We start from the raw sequence: 15,268 nt of genomic DNA, 5'->3' as shown, positions 1-15,268 counted from the left end.
CGCCAGCTTTTCTTTGATTCCTCCACTCTGTGTCTCGTTGGCTGGGTAAAGATGTCACAACATCCAGTGTAATGCAAGGGACGTCTGTGCCTAGCCCCAACCTCCCTCCTCCGAGCAGATAGATCCTGAGTCCTGTCTTTCCATACTCTCACCTGGGGGGGGTGGGGGAGTGACAGCAGTGACATCTACCACAGGGATTTTCGGCTTCGTTGATAAAACATGAGGAGGTGACCACTGGCCGATAAAGGCATTAGCCAGAAGAGCTTACCCTGCCCTCAGGAGGGTTCCGGGCTCCGGTGATGGTTACCAGCGGTAATGACATCGCTGATCTCACCATGGCACCTTGACGTGCAGCCCGGGTCCTTGAAGCACTGGCCAGGGTTTCCCTTAGAGCACTTGGGGAGGCCAAGATTGTCCTGAGAACAAGGTTCACCCAATGAGCACGACCTGGAAGAGGGTTCGTGCGGTTGTTGAAAGCTGCGCACGAGTGCTGGGGCCCCGGAAGGTGGGGCAGGGTGCAGGCAAGCACCCACAGAGCCCAGGCCTTCTCCAGCACCCGGAGGGCTGCCATTGTCCGACTGTCCAGCTGAGGACGTGGGCTGGACCTGCGAAGGGAAAAGAAAGCCAAGGGACCTGGTGCCGGCAGACTGCAGCGGTAGTTAGGAGGTGGCCTGCTGGGATGCCACCCCATGGGCAAAGACCTCTGGGGACACCTTACACCCCTAGAGGGGACCCGACCTGAGTGTCTGGGACAAAGACAGCATCCATCTGTGTCACCGGATAAGTTTGAGATCGACCACTTCTCTTTCAGACAGGAAGAGTCACTTCAGCCGGACCACCATCGTCAATGTCTCCACAGAGTAGGTGCCTGTTCCCCGGGTGTGGTGGGGAGGAGCCTCCCCCTGTGGGGTGCTCTCATGAGCACTGCTCGACTGATACGTTTCCAGAGGGTAGAGGGGATGGGGCGAGGAGGGGGGAGGGGGCAGGACTATTGGCGTGTTGTCTCAGGGAGGAGGCACCGAGATTTGGAAAGATGGGGAGATTTGTCAGTCAGTCCCATGTCCAAGGGGCAAAGCCACGTAGCCGTTTCCTTGCCCACCCGATAGTTGTGGTAACACTCCCGCCACCAGCAAAGGCCAGCCCCAATTCTTGGGATGCTGAGAGCAGGCACCATACTGCCCTCTGAGCCGCTCCAGAGTCTGTGATGGGAGAGAGGCTGATGGGCGTCTGGTTCCCAAGTATGAACCCTGCCCACAGGCGTCCTGACGGGGCAGCAGCCATTCCCGTTCTCCTGCCCACACATCTCCTGTATGCCCTGCCCACCCCTGGAGTCCATCACGCCTCCCCATGCTCCCTTCATGCCCTCATACCCCACTCACCCCATCACATCCTCTCATGCCCCCCATATGCCCTCTCACACCCCCCTCAGATTCCCCTCATGGCCCCCCTTATGCCTCGTCTGACACTCCTCTCATGCCCTCCCTCAGGACCTTCTGGTGACCGGCCCCCATGATCCCTCATAGCCCCCTCAAGCCCCCTCTCACGCCCCCGTCAGTGGCTGGACAACTTTCCCTCCTCAGTCCATGATGACTTAGGTGGGCCCTGTGGTGGTCAGTCACTGGCTGCTGGCCAGGACCTCCCAAGCAAAAGGGCATCCCTGGTCACTGCCCCCGAAGGTGCTGCCAACCCTTTCATAGAATGGGGCCACCCCTCCCGTGCCCGCTGAGCTGCAGCCTGAGCAGAGGGTCTGGAGGCCTCTTGTGGGGCATCCCATCGCCTATCTGGGCCTGTCTCTGTCCCGGAGTGTCAGGCACAAAGCACTGAATCAGAGCCTCCCCAACCCACCCCTCCCGGGGCCCAAGTGCGCAGTGGTACTCAGGGTGGGGAGCCCGGACCAGGGTGCTGGGGGTGGGGCTTGTCTGGATACAGGGGTGAGGTGTGGGGGTGCAAGGGTGGGGTGTTGGGATGCAGGGGTGGGGGTGTCGGAGTGCAGGGGTGGGTAGGTGCCCAGGTGTAAGGGTGAGGGTTGTTGGGATGCAGGGGTGGGAGCTGTCAGGGTACAGGGGTGAGATGTGGGGGTGCAAGGGTGGGGTGTTGGGGTGCAGGGGTGTGTATGTCAGGGTGCAGGGGTGGCAGTTGTCGGGGTGCAGGGGTGGGGGCGCCTGGGTGCAGGGGTGAGGGGGCAGGGGGTCACCCTGCTGTGTCTCTCAGGAGCAAGTACCTGTGGCTGCACTGTTTATTCTCCTTCTTCTACTTCATCTGCAACCTCCTCTTCATGGCCCACCACTGCTTGGGGTTCGTGCCCAAGAAGAGCCACAAGGTGAGCAGGGCACCTGCTGCCAGCACCGCCCGGCCCTTGGTTCCCCTGTCATGGTGTCCCTCAGCTCCACCCTGCCCCTCAGTCCTCCTGGCACCATGCTCTGCCCCTGCGCCACCCAGCTGTCCCCCATGAGTCTTCACCTGGTACCCACCCCCAGGGCCAGCTGCCCCAGCAGCCACCACCCTAGGACCCCCCATTCTCCCACTCAGCACTCCTGCCACCCCGGACCCTCTCACTCAGGACCCCCCCCCCCACACACACACACTGCCGGCTGTACCACTACCTCAGTGGTCAGTGCCCTGACAGCCCCCCGGGAGAGCTTCTGTGCTGCTCTGCCCTCCCTCTTCCAGAGGCCAGGGGGCACCGTGTCCCACCCCCACTCCTGCCACCCAAGTGTCCCCATGATCAGGATCTGAGTAACATTTGCTTATTTAGGGACTGGAGTGATAACACAGCAGGTAGGGCGTTTGCCTTGCATGTGGCTGACCCGGGTTGGATTCCCAGCATCCCATATGGTTCCCCCGAGCACCGCCAAGAGTAATTCCTGAGTGCAGAGCCAGGAGTAACCCCTGAGCATCGCTGGGTGTGACCCAAAAAGCAAACAAACAAAAATTGCTTATTTGGTTTGCTTGGTTTGGGAGCCTAAATGAGGTGCTCAGGAAGCCCTGGGGCCCTGGCAGGTGGCACTGCCTGTCCCCTGGGGTGCCTAGGAGCCCCTGGGCCTCCAGCCGCAGCAATGCTCCGGGACCCTGCAGTGCCGTGAACCAAACCAGGGTCGGCCACATGCAGAGCCAGCGCCTTGAGTCCTGTGCTCTCGCCAGCCTGACGCTCGCCTGTTTGGGCAGGGATCTCAGGAAAGACCGCGTGAGAGGCAGAGGTTGGTGGTGGAGGGTGCAGGCTCTGGGGTGGCTGTGGGAATGAGGCAGGAGAGCCCGCCCAGAGCAGGGGCCGCTTCTTGCTGTGTGAGGGTGGCTGGCCCAGGTTTGCAGGGGTCCTGAGCAGCCGGAAGTCAGGGGAACTGCCAGGCTGAGTCCCAGGTTCCCAGTGGGGGCTTAGGATGAGTGTTGGAGGGGCGAGCTCTAGACAGAGCCCTGAGCCAGGGGAGGTCGCAGCATTTCAGGCTCTGGGTGGGGGGGCAGGATCCCGGAGATGGGCATCCGGGGACCCACAGCTCCATCTTTGTGAGGTTCAGGGCTGGGGAACTGGCCCTGTGCCGGCTGTCCCTCTGAAGAGGCTTGCTTAGCCACACCTTGGAATGCCCAGGAGACTCGGGCACCCTGGCCAAGCCACTTCTGTTCTGCACCCTGACTCCCCACCCCAAGTCACTGCGGTCCGGAGGTGACTCCCCACTTCCAGAGTGGAAGGGAAGTTCGAGGAGCTTCACCACCCACACCTAGCGCCGTTCCTTCTCCGCTTCAGAGACCTTTGGGTGGTGGTGGGGTGGTTTCAGGGGGTCAGGGTCATCAGTAGGAGAGCAGGGCGGCCCTCTCAGGCCCCTGTGTTGGCCTCGGCCTCTGTCTTTCTTGGCCACATGTGGGGGGCACTGTGGGGGCTGGCGGGAAGGAGGAAAGGGGGGCTGCAGCTGAGCTGCTCCAGCGACCCCTGCTGCTGGCTGCAGGGACCCCACCAGGCATCCACAACCATCTGGCCTGTCCCCTCCCTGTGTAGATAACCAGGACATTGATGATCACCTACGTTCCCAATACCATCCAGGACCCCGACACCATCATGAGGCATTTTCAGTAAGCGGCCTCCCAGGTTGGGGTGGGGGGGCTGGTGGCCCACCAAACACTTCTGTGAGGTTGGGGGAACCCGGCTTCTGCCCCTCACTCCCCTCTGGAGCTCAGGGACACAGTCCTGGGCACAGCTGTGTGGAACGGGCCCTCTGCCTTTGTGGTTTGGGTTTTTATTTTGGGGGTGGGTGTGCTCAGGGCCGACTCCACCTCTGCACCCCACATCAACCAGGTCATCACACAATGCCAGGGGTTGAACCCGGGTTGCCTGCACGTAGGGCTCCCTGTGCTATCTCCTGGCCCCTGGAACAGGCCTTCTCTGGCCCAGACTCCATGTCCAGGGGCAGAGGACTGAGGCCTCCCGTGTGTCCAGCCCTGCCTTGGGTGAGGGGGTGGGGGGTCTGGATTGGAGAAGGCAGACCTCAGGTGACCGCTGTGGGCACTCAGATTTGGCTGGAGGAGTAAGAGATGATTCTCTGTGCTGGGATCTGGGAGCCACGGGTCAGCCCCATGAGCTGTACTGGGGATGGGGGGGCTCAGGGGGCAGCTGCCTGGACCCCTCGCAGGCGGGCTCAGAATCCTTGTCTGTGGCGGCAGTGAGGCCTATCCAGGCTGCATCGTGACCAAAGTCCACTTCTGCTATGACGTCAGGAACCTGATCGAATTGGACGATCAGAGGTGAGCTGCCCGTGCTGGGAGCTGGGGGGCGTGGGGGAGTTGTGGGGAGAGAGGTCGGGGATCAGCGGGTCCCACCCAGCCAGGTGCTGACCCCCCGCCCGCCCCACAGGCGCCACGCCATGCGGGGCCGGCTCTACTACACCGCCAAGGCCAAGAAGAGCGGGAAGCAGATGATCAGGGTGCACCCCTGCTCCCGCCTGTGCTTCTGCAGCTGCTGGAAGTGTTTCAAAAGGGTAAAGCAGCTCTGGGTGTGTGTTTGGGTGGGGGGTGGTCGTACCCCAAGGAGAGGGGCGGGCTCTTGGCTCTGTCCCTAGCTCTGCGCAGCCAGCCAGTGCGTGTCCACACCCCCACCCGGGTTCCATCCGCTCATGTTCTGGGGCTGCAGGACCCAGTTCCTCCCTCCCCTTCCCCCACATGTCCCTGCATGTAGAGAGACTCAGGCCTTCTGGGGCCACCTCCAGAGTGACCCGCAGAGGCCGGACAGGACACTGCTGGCTGCTGCCAACTGCCAGGCCAGGGGCGCCCGCTTGTCCTCCCCATCCAAGGGGCTGAAGGAGGCGTCCAGGTGTGCCCACCAGTCCCTGGGCACCGTGGGGACATGGTGCCAGGCAACGCACATCAGCCTTGAATGAAAAAATACTGCCACGGCGGGGGGCGGGGGCAGATAGTACAGTGGGCAGGGCGTTTGCCGTGCACATGGCCTTGCCTGGGTTGGCTCCCCCACATCCCAAATGGTCCCCTGAGCACAGTCAGGCGTAATCCCTGAGCGGAGCCAGGAGTAAGCCCTGAGACCCCAAAAGTAAAAAAAAATGCTGCCAGGGGCTGGAATGATAGCATAGCTGGTAGGGCATTTGCCTTGCACGTGGCTGACCCCGGTTCAATCCCCAGCATCCCATATGGTCCCCCGAGCACCGCCAGGAGTAATTCCTGAGTGAATGAGCCAGGAGTAACCCCTGTGCATCGCCGGGTGTGACCAAAAAAAAAAAATAATTAAAACTGCTGGGACTTTCTGCCCTCCCACTCTCCCACTGCATCACCCCACTGGTCTGCTGGGGGCCTCCTCTCCCCCCAGAGCACAAGCCTGGCAGTGCTCGGCCTCCTCCTTCCCCAGAGCCCACTCGGGGCTCAGGCTGTTCACCAGGTATCCCGGGCATGGGGCGGACACCGCAGGGCCCTTGCTGCCGGGCCCCCCTGAGGCTCTGGGTCTCCTTCCCCACCTCTGAGGGCCACTGCTCACCCCAGGTCGATGCAGAGCAATATTACAGTGAGCTGGAGGAGCAGCTGACCGATGAGTTCAACGCCGAGTTCAACCGCGTCCGGCTCAAGCGACTGGACCTGATGTTTGTGACCTTCCAGAATGTCAATATGGCACAGCGGTGAGTGCCCAGGCCCAGGTGCGGCCTCTGCTTCTCGGCGCCCATGTGCAGGAGTGGGGAGGGATGGGGCCTTGCTCCCACCTTTCTTTCTTTTTTTTTTTGACTTTTGGGGTCACACCCAGCGATGCTCCTGGCTCATGCACTTAGGAATTACTCTTGGCGGTGCTCGGGGGACCATATGGGATGCCGGGAATTGAACCTAGGTCGGCCACGTGCAAGGCAAACGCCCTACCCGCTGTGCTATCGCTCCGGCCCCCCACCTTGTTTCCAAGGGCACAGCGTGATCTGTTTCCCCACGCCTAACCCAGGGCTTCTCGTTCCCTCATGTCCTGGCTTCGGCGCAGAGCTGGGCCATCTCGCCTCTGAGCTCGTGGCCTTTCTTCTGAGTCGTTTCCTCTCTCCCTCCCATCCCTCTGAGAGAGAGCGAGGGGGCAGAGGGCCTGCGTATTGCAACCCCCTCTCAGCCTCCTCTTTCGTCCGTCCTGCTCCCATGGTGACAGCCAGTGGATCAAGATTTATTCTGGGATGTTCTGGAAGGATCCTGGGCACTGGATTCAGGATATTCAAGCCCCAGAATCCTCTCCTGAGGAGTAGGAGGGAGGGCCCTTCTCTCCTGGGACACAGTGCTTTGTCCTCACCCACCCAACCTTATAAAGGATTGAGGAGCCAACTCCGTCCGTAGGAGCCACCGAGCCTGAGAGAGGCTGGCGTTAGGGACACCCCTTCTTCTCACCTCCTCATCCGAGAAAGGGCTCGTCTTTGTGTCGTCCCGTTCAGAGGGAAGATGGTAACTGGGAACTGTAGACCCCTCCACACCACCCGCCCCCCCCAGGTTCCACCCTTGTGGCCCACTCTGGGTATCATCCGAGGTCCCCTCCCCCCAGCAACAAGGGCCTTCAGAACTGTCCCCCTCTGAGGTCCTGGGGACCAGATTCTGAATTCCCAGGAAGTGCATGAGTCCCTGCGTAGGGACAGCCACGGCGGCCCCGGGACCTGGCGTGAAACAGTTTCCCAAGCCTGCAGTCCTCACTCCCAGATCTGTGTCCCCTCCCCTGTCTCTTGCAGGGTCTTGCGCGATTACAAGTGGACCACCTGCTTTAGATCCCCCCAGCAGTCCTCTTTGTCGAATAGCATCAAATCTTACCAGTGGCGAGTCACCTATGCATCCCACCCCAAAGACATCATCTGGTGAGCCCCTCCTGCCTCCTGGGCCTAGAGAGGGGGCCAGGCCCTGGTCTTGCCGCTGCCCCCACGTCATTGTCCACGTGCAGCCTCTTCTTCCAGACGCGCCCCAAACCCATCTCCTGGCCCAGGCTTGGGAGGCCGCTTTTCTCTGCAGAATGGGCCCCTCCGTTGCCGCCCACCCATGGGATCTGGGACTCCCGGTGGGCTGAAGGGTCTGGCGGGGCTGTGCGTGTCTCAGCCTGGGGTCAGTGAGATCCATGCTGTGCGGGGCCATGCCAGCATGTGGGAAACTTGGGGCTCACTCTCGGGGCTGTCCCGGTGCTGAGCGTGCCTCCCTCTGCGACCTCCCTAGGAAACACCTGGCTGTCCGCTGCTTTGAGTGGTGGGCCCGGTTTATCACCATCAACACCTTCCTGTTCCTGCTCCTCTTCTTCCTCACCACGCCGGCCATCATCATCAACACCATCGACAAGTACAACGTCACCCGCCCCATCGAGAAGCTGAAGGTGTGGTGAGGCATGGGGGGTCTGGGAGGTGAAGGGGGCCGGGGACAAGGGGGCATGGCTTTGGGGATGTGAGACCCCAGAACCCCTGCACTACCACCATGGGGTGGGAGCAGGCACACGGGATCTTCTTTGTTCTAAAGGCGTGATACGGGTTGCTGCCATCTTAGCGTGTGGGGCTGGAGAGAAAGGGAGAGGGGGTCCTGGCACGCAGCCTCAGCACGGAATTTGTGGGGAACAGGTGGATTGGACAGGCATGGGCCTCAAAGGCTTGTTGATGCTCTGTGTGCCTGTGTGTGCACGTGTGTGTGAGACTGTGTGAGTGTGTGTACAGCTGTATATGTGAAAGTGTATTTATGAGTGTGTGTGTGTATATGTGTGTGAATGTGTGTATCAGTGTATGTATATGTGATGATGTGTACAGATGTATATGTGAAAGTGTATTTATGTGAGTATGTGTGTATGTGTGTGTGAATGTGTATGTCAGTGTATGTGTATGTGACTGTGTATATGTGAGTGTATATGCATACGAATGTGTATGTATGTGTGTGAGTGTGTGTGATTGTGAATACATGTGTATGTGTGTATGTGTGTGTGAGTGTGTATGAGTGTGTGTGTGTGTGTGTGTGTGTGTGTGGTGCTGGGTCAAACCCGAGGCATCACACCTGCTAGGCGTGTGCTCTGCCTTTGAGCCACAGACCCTCCCTCTGCAGGCTTCTTTGGGCCAATCGGGTTCAAAGGCTGCCCAGCGAAGGTGATGCAGCTGGATCCTGGGCTAAGAGAGATAGAACTGGGACCTCTTGGCCTGTCTGAGGGTGCAGGACCCCACAACAGCTCTGGGTCCTGCACCCATCATCAGGAGCATCTCATCCCACTGGGGGTGGGGGGGACCTGAACTGGCTCCTTCTCAGACTCTGCAGCCTCAGAACTTGTTGGCAGCCCTTTGTACCCCTCCCCCACATTCTGGCAACACACACCCACATGGAGACACACACATGCTTACAATACACAACACTACTCACAGACACTCATGTGCACGCACCACGTGGAGGCCCATGGAGACACATGCACACACATTCTTACACATGAATATCCACCAATATCACCTACAGACCTCATGCACATACCCATGTATACACACACACACACACAAACACACGCATACCTGCGTACACCTTTTCCTGCAAACGTGCATTGCGTGCCTACACCCCTACACTGCTGCACAGACATGCACGCCTCCACACACACACACATGTGGCTTCCACCTCCTTGGAGGCTGAGTTGAGAAGCTCCCCTCTCCCGTCCCCTTCTCTCAACTTGTAGAGGGCACAGCAAAGGCCTTGTCCTCTCCATGAGGTTTGTGATGGGAGTGACAGCAGCAGACTGGCCTGCAGAGGAAGCCGCTGCCGAAACACTGGGCTGGCCCTCTAGTGGCCTCAGTATAGAAGATTTATGCCTCTTGGGGACATCTCTCGACCTCAGAGTGCCTGCCTCTGCCAGCCCGATGGCCGGGAAGGCTAAGGAGACTGGCCAGGCAGGGGTTCTGGGCAGCATCTGAGAGCCAGCAGGTGGCCTGCCAGGGCTGCGCATTCACAGTCTCTGCCCTCTTATGCTTGGCCTTACAGAGCCCGGTGCTGACCCAGTTCTTCCCCTCCGTCTTGCTCTGGATCTTCACAGTGACCTTGCCACTGATGGTCTACTACTCCGCCTTCCTCGAGGCCCACTGGACCAGGTGAGCCATGTGGCCAGGGAGTCCTCTCTCCTAGCGCAGCACCTCTCAGCCCCAGTACCTCTCTGCCCCAGCACCTCTCTGCCCCGGCGTCTCTCAGCCCCTGCGTCTCTCTGCCCTGGTGTCTCTCTGCCCCGACATCTCTCTGCCCCGGCATCTCTCGGCCCGTGTCTTCCTGCCCTGGCATCTCTCTGCCCTGGCATTTCTCTGCCCCTTTATCTCTCTGCCCCGGCATCTCTCATCCCCAGTGTCTCTCTGCCCTGGCATTTCTCTGCCCCGGCATCTCTCAGCCCCTGCGTCTCTCTGCCCCAGCATCTCTCTTCCCCAGCGTCTCTCAGCTCCCATGTCTTCCTGCCCCGGTGTCTCTTCTCTGGCGTCTCTCTGCCCCCAGCTCTAGCCTGGTGCTCCCATGTTGCATTTGGCCCAAGAAGTGAAACTGACCTGGCATGACTTTGCTACCCAAAACCAATCCTAAAGACTCCCAGTAGTTTTCCCTTGACACAAAGGCCCTGGAGGTGCCAGCTCTAGCCACAGGGAGGCTGACATGGGGTATCTCCACCTGCCTGGGATTTGGAGCCAGTGCCCAAACCCACCTCAGACTGCCCCCGTCTCCAGCCATGCATTGAGGAGGCTGGAGACGGGGGCAGAGAGGGCCTTGCCGAGGGCCTCAGGGGAAGGGATGAGTGTGACACCCTTATTTGAGGATACCAAGAGGGCCACTGTGGCTGTGGCACTCACGGGGCCGGGAAACTCTGGAGCCCACCCAGGGCCCATGTGTGAAGCCCCCGGGTCCTTCTTCTTCTGAGTTCCATGATGGTGACAGAGCGGATGAAAGTGCTTATTGTGGGGCTGGAGTGATAGCACAGCGGGTAGGGCATTTGCCTTTCATGCGGCCAATCTGGGTTCGATTCCCAGCATCCCATATGGTCCCCCAAGCACCTCCAGGAGTAATTCCTTAGTGAATGAGCCAGGAGTAACCCCTGTGCATTGCCAGGTGTGACCCCCCTCCCCCCCCCCCCCAAAAAAAAAGTGCTTCCCGTATCTCTGGGCAGGTCACAGAACACTGTGGTGGGGCTCAAAAGATCACTTCCTGCATCCAAGGTTCCTTTCAGGCAGTAAGACAGGAGGCTGGTTGTAACAGAAATCCTTGCTGGCTGGCTGTGACCAAAAATGGCACTTTGTGCTACTTGTTGAGGCTTGGCAAGGATTCTGTGTCTCTTTGCCTCGATACCACAGAGCTGTCCAGCCAGAGAGATGGCACAGGGCTTAAGGCACTTGCTGTGCACACAACTAACCCCAGTTGGATCTCCAGAGCCTCATATGGTCCCCTGAGCACTGCCTGGAGTGATCCCTGAGCATAGATCCAGGAGTAAGCCCTGAACACTGCCAGGTGCGTTCTCAAAACTAACCAAACCAACCCACTGAGCTCTCTTCCCGCCCTGCCCTTCCGGGGCCCAGGGCAGACATTGCTAATTGCTCAGGCTATCCTCACAGCTGCCCAGTGAAGCACAGCGCCCCCCTCCCCCCAAGCTCCCTGGACACAGTCCCTGGCACACACAATGAAACCAGTGCCCCAGGCCCGCTGTCTGCTCCTCTGGCTTTGAATTCTGTCTCGGGTTCCCGTCCTGCCTCTCACTCGTGGCCGTGTCTCTCTGTTGCCTTCCAGATCGAGTGAGAATCTGATTGTGATGCACAAGTGCTACATCTTCCTGGTGTTCATGGTCCTTATTCTGCCCTCCATGGGGCTGACCAGGTATGCCTCCTCTCGTCAGCCAGGCTCCCCCTAGAGCAGAAACCTCCTCTCCCAGACACGGCAGTCCTTCCTGCGGGGTTGCAAGTCCATTCCTCACGTGGGTCTCTGTCGGGCATGACCCTGGCCCCAAGCCAGACTCCACATGAACCCCGGCGGCAGCTCTGCTCTCAGAGAGCTCATCCTCTGGCTGGAGAGCCTGCCAGGCCTACTTGGCTGCCTCCCAGCCCGGGCAAGGGAAACGCAGCCAGCAGGGGGGTTGAAGAGCAAAGGGGACCCTGGAGGAGAGATGACGGGCAAAGGTTGGCCTGCTGGAGCAGAAAGAACCACCAGCAGGATGGCCCAGGACGGAAAAGAAAGAGGCTGGGGGCCTGGCGAGGTGGAAGTGTCTTTGGACACAAGGGACAGAGGCAAGGACGGAAACTCCATCTTAGAGGGACGGGGCCCTTCACCTGAGCTCCTGGACTCACCGGCTAAGAGGCCTGTCTTGTCACTTCCAGTTTGCATGTCTTTCTACGCTGGCTCTTCGACATCTACTATCTAGGGCGTGCAACCATCAAGTTCCAGTGAGTATCCCCCAACCACATGGGGGTCCCTAGGTTCACAGTGGTCGGAGGGACTGCATCATGCTCTCCCCTCAGGCAACTTCACTATCCCTTGGACACCTCCCCCCCACACACACACAAACACACACACTCTGATGATTTCTAACCTGGTTGTAGAGTCTTAAGAAATCGTCTCCTGGGACTGGGGTGGCAGCACAACAGGTCAAGTGTTTTCCTTGCATGTGGCCGACCCCGGTTCGATTCCCAGCATCCCATATGGTCCCCCCACACTGCCAGAGGCAATTCCTGAGAGTTGAAAAGTCAGGAGTGACCCCTGGGCATCGCTGGGTGTGATCCAAAAAAGCAAAAAGAAAAAGAAAAAACAGAAATCATCTCCCCAAAGTCCTAGGTACTCTTCATCCAGTGTACCCCCATGGAAGCACTGTGTCTAATTATAATACAATAACAGCCGGGAAATAAGACACTGATGTAACCTACGGAACTTTTTCATATTTTTAGGAGTCTTCATCTGGAAATGCTTACGGTTTACTCCTGACTTTGTGCTCAGGGATCTCTCTTAATTTTGTTTTATTTTTATAAAGTTGTTCACAATAATTGATTACATTTAATATTTGAACACCAATCCCACCACTATTACACTTTCCCACCACCATATTTCTTTTTTTTTTTAATTTTTATTAGTGAAAAACCATGAGGTACAGTTGTAGACTTACAAATTTTTGTGCTTGGGTTTCAGTTATACAATGATCAAATACCCATCCCTCCACCAGTGCCCATTTTCCATCACCACGGGTCCCAGTATCCCTCCCACCCCCCATCCCCCCATCCCACCTTGCCTCTGTGGCAGTGCATTCCCTTTTGTTCTCTCTCTCCTTTTGCCCACCACCATATTTCGACTGCTTCCATCCCAAACCCCAAACCCTGACCACAAAGCAGAACCGAAGTAATTTATTTTGTATTGCTCGTTATTGGCTGCATGCAAGGCAAACACCCTACCCACTGTGCTATCACTCCAGCCCCACTTAACGGGAAGTTAAGTGATTAAGTGATTAAGTGATTGCTCGTTATGGGGCTGGAGTGATAGCACAGTGGGTAGGGTGTTTGCCTTGCATGCAGCCAATCTGGGTTCTATTCTTTCATCCCTCTTGGAGAGTCCGGCAAGCTACCGAGAGTATCCCGCCCGCATGGCAGAGCCTGGCAAGTTCCCCGTGGCGTATTTGATATGCCAAAAACAGTAACAACAAGTCTCACAATGGAGACATTACTGGTGCCCACTTGAGCAAATCGATGAACAACAGGAGGACAGTGCTACAGTGCTACAGTGCTCGTTATGAATAATCCGCTAAAAATGATCCAAAAATTTGTCCTTAGAGGAAAGTGTGTGAAGATTGCTGTATTTCACCAGGAAGCCAGGAAGCCCGTCTATAAAAGCGCAGTAATATGTTGTTAAAGGTTGAGTCTTATGTGCTTATATATATATGTATAGATTTATTTTCCCCTAAGATTGGTTGCCTTCTACTTGAATATGGTGTGCTACTCTTGGTATAACAGTGGTGTAAAGTTTGTGGTCGTGCAGTCCAGGAATAGATTCACTCATGGTTGAGGCTCTTCCGAGTGTGTGGAGAGCGGCCATGAGCATGGCAGCAATTGAGTTTTGGAGGTTTTTGGCTGACGGGGCTGGCTCTGTTGGGATGGGGAGGGGAACTCACCCTCCTCCCTCTGGGATGTCCCAAATGAAACAGCCTGGCGTAGGGTCTGGTGGCATGTCTGTGGCATATCATTTGGGCTCTCTTCCTAGAGATTTATTGTTGAGTCTCTGGATCATGGCCATTAAGATTACATGGTGCCAGAGGCTGTTTGTGGGCGTGACTGCCAAGCTTCCAGAGACCGAGGGACATGGTGGGAGGTTCGCTTATTCCTGGCTCCATTGAGCCTGGAGTTTTCAGTCACAAGTCACAGGGATCACTCTTGGTGGTGCTCAGGGAATCAGATGGTGCTAAGGGTCAAACTGGATCAACTGCATACAAGGCATACAAACCTTACATCCTGTCCTATCTCTCCAGCCCCCTTATTTAGATTTAGCCAGTTTTGCATTGACTTCAAATAATGAACAACATCACATTTCAAGAAAATCAGTTTTACAAAGCACTTTTAAAATTTTGTGGATGTCTTCGGGAATGCATTTAAAAAACAAAATAACGCATTTTAAATCCCACCAGCCAATCTCCCATTGCGTTGTCTTAAGGCCCTGAGTGTCAGCCCGTTTGAGACACAGCTAGAAGAACTTAAGTGGAGAAAGGGTTGATCTTAGCATCTGCTTATATTTGACATTTAGATTTTTTTCTTTTTAGGGTTAAACATGTTGAAATCCCAGTTTTCAAAGATACAGTGTTGCAGATGACACAAGAAGCGTCCCTTAACTTGCTCTATGGAGCAAGAACTAGCATTTTTCAAGATTTCTGCAGTGAGACTACATTTATAATAAATTGGATTCCCCGCCCCCCCCCCAAAAAAAAAACCTGAGTCCATTTTTGGCTGGGTCATTGTCTTTAGTACAATTTATATATGGAAAGGAAAGTCTAAGTTCATGATTCAGTTTTGGTATCATTGAGAAAGAAAGAGACGCTCTCTGTTTGTTTGTTTTGGGTGTCTCACCCTGAAATGCTCAGGACTTCCTCCTAGCTTTGCACTCAGGAATTACTCCTAGTGGTGCTCAGGGGACCATATGGGATGCCGGTGATCAAACCTGGCTGATTGACTGCATGCAAGGCAAGAGCCTTACCGGCTTTAGATTCCCAAGAGGCTTTTTTTTTTTAAATAATAATTGTTTTCACTGTGGTTTACATTTTAAGACACTTCCTACCCATTTTCCACAATTACCACACCATATTTAATGGGGTTCAGGCAGTAGGCAACAGATAATAGAGAGAAATATATAAATATATGCCTCTCGGAGAGTCCGGCAAGTTATTGAGAGTATCCCGCCCGCATGGGCAGAGCCTGGCAAGCTCCCTGTGGCATATTCGATATGCCAAAAACAGTAATGACAACAGGTCTCATTCCCCTGACCCTGAAAGAGCCTCCAGTTGTTGGGAAAAGACGAATAAGAAGAGGCTGCTGAAATCTCAGGGCCGGGAGGAATAGAGACGTTACTAGCACCCGCCTTAGTAAATCGTTGAACAACGGGATGACAGTGATGCAGTCATACAGTGGTTTACAGTCTGCTGCTAAGAGGATTTTATCCTTAGCACTTCCCCACCTTTTTTTGGCGGGGGGGCTTTTTCGGTTACACCCAGCAATGCTCAGGGGTTACTCCTGGTGGTGCTCAGGGGCCCATATGGGATGCCAGGGATTGAACCTGGGTTGGCCGTGCACAAGGCAAACGCCCCACCCGCTGTACTATCACTCCGGTCCCCTCACTTCCCCAC

At 56.6% G+C, this 15,268-nt stretch overlaps 1 protein-coding gene across 2 annotated transcripts in view; it reads left to right on the top strand.

The window, feature by feature from the left end:
* The window catches only part of TMEM63C (transmembrane protein 63C), a 41,085-nt gene that overhangs the window by 14,610 nt on the left and 11,207 nt on the right, over positions 1 to 15,268 (top strand). For both annotated transcript variants that reach the window (XM_056133419.1, XM_056133418.1), the window contains exons 6-16: positions 812 to 860; positions 2,212 to 2,320; positions 3,989 to 4,062; positions 4,651 to 4,731; positions 4,841 to 4,964; positions 5,974 to 6,107; positions 7,173 to 7,295; positions 7,645 to 7,798; positions 9,421 to 9,527; positions 11,191 to 11,277; positions 11,775 to 11,840. In XM_056133419.1, the coding sequence (XP_055989394.1) occupies positions 812 to 860; positions 2,212 to 2,320; positions 3,989 to 4,062; positions 4,651 to 4,731; positions 4,841 to 4,964; positions 5,974 to 6,107; positions 7,173 to 7,295; positions 7,645 to 7,798; positions 9,421 to 9,527; positions 11,191 to 11,277; positions 11,775 to 11,840 (1,108 nt within the window). The remainder of the gene's footprint in view (positions 1 to 811; positions 861 to 2,211; positions 2,321 to 3,988; positions 4,063 to 4,650; positions 4,732 to 4,840; positions 4,965 to 5,973; positions 6,108 to 7,172; positions 7,296 to 7,644; positions 7,799 to 9,420; positions 9,528 to 11,190; positions 11,278 to 11,774; positions 11,841 to 15,268) is intronic.

This window comes from Sorex fumeus, unplaced genomic scaffold, assembly GCF_029834395.1.
Source record: "Sorex fumeus unplaced genomic scaffold, SorFum_2.1 ptg000098l, whole genome shotgun sequence".
NCBI lineage: Eukaryota > Metazoa > Chordata > Mammalia > Eulipotyphla > Soricidae > Sorex > Sorex fumeus.
Note: the sequence above shows the minus strand (reverse complement) of the source record. Positions and strands in the feature narration are given on the sequence as shown.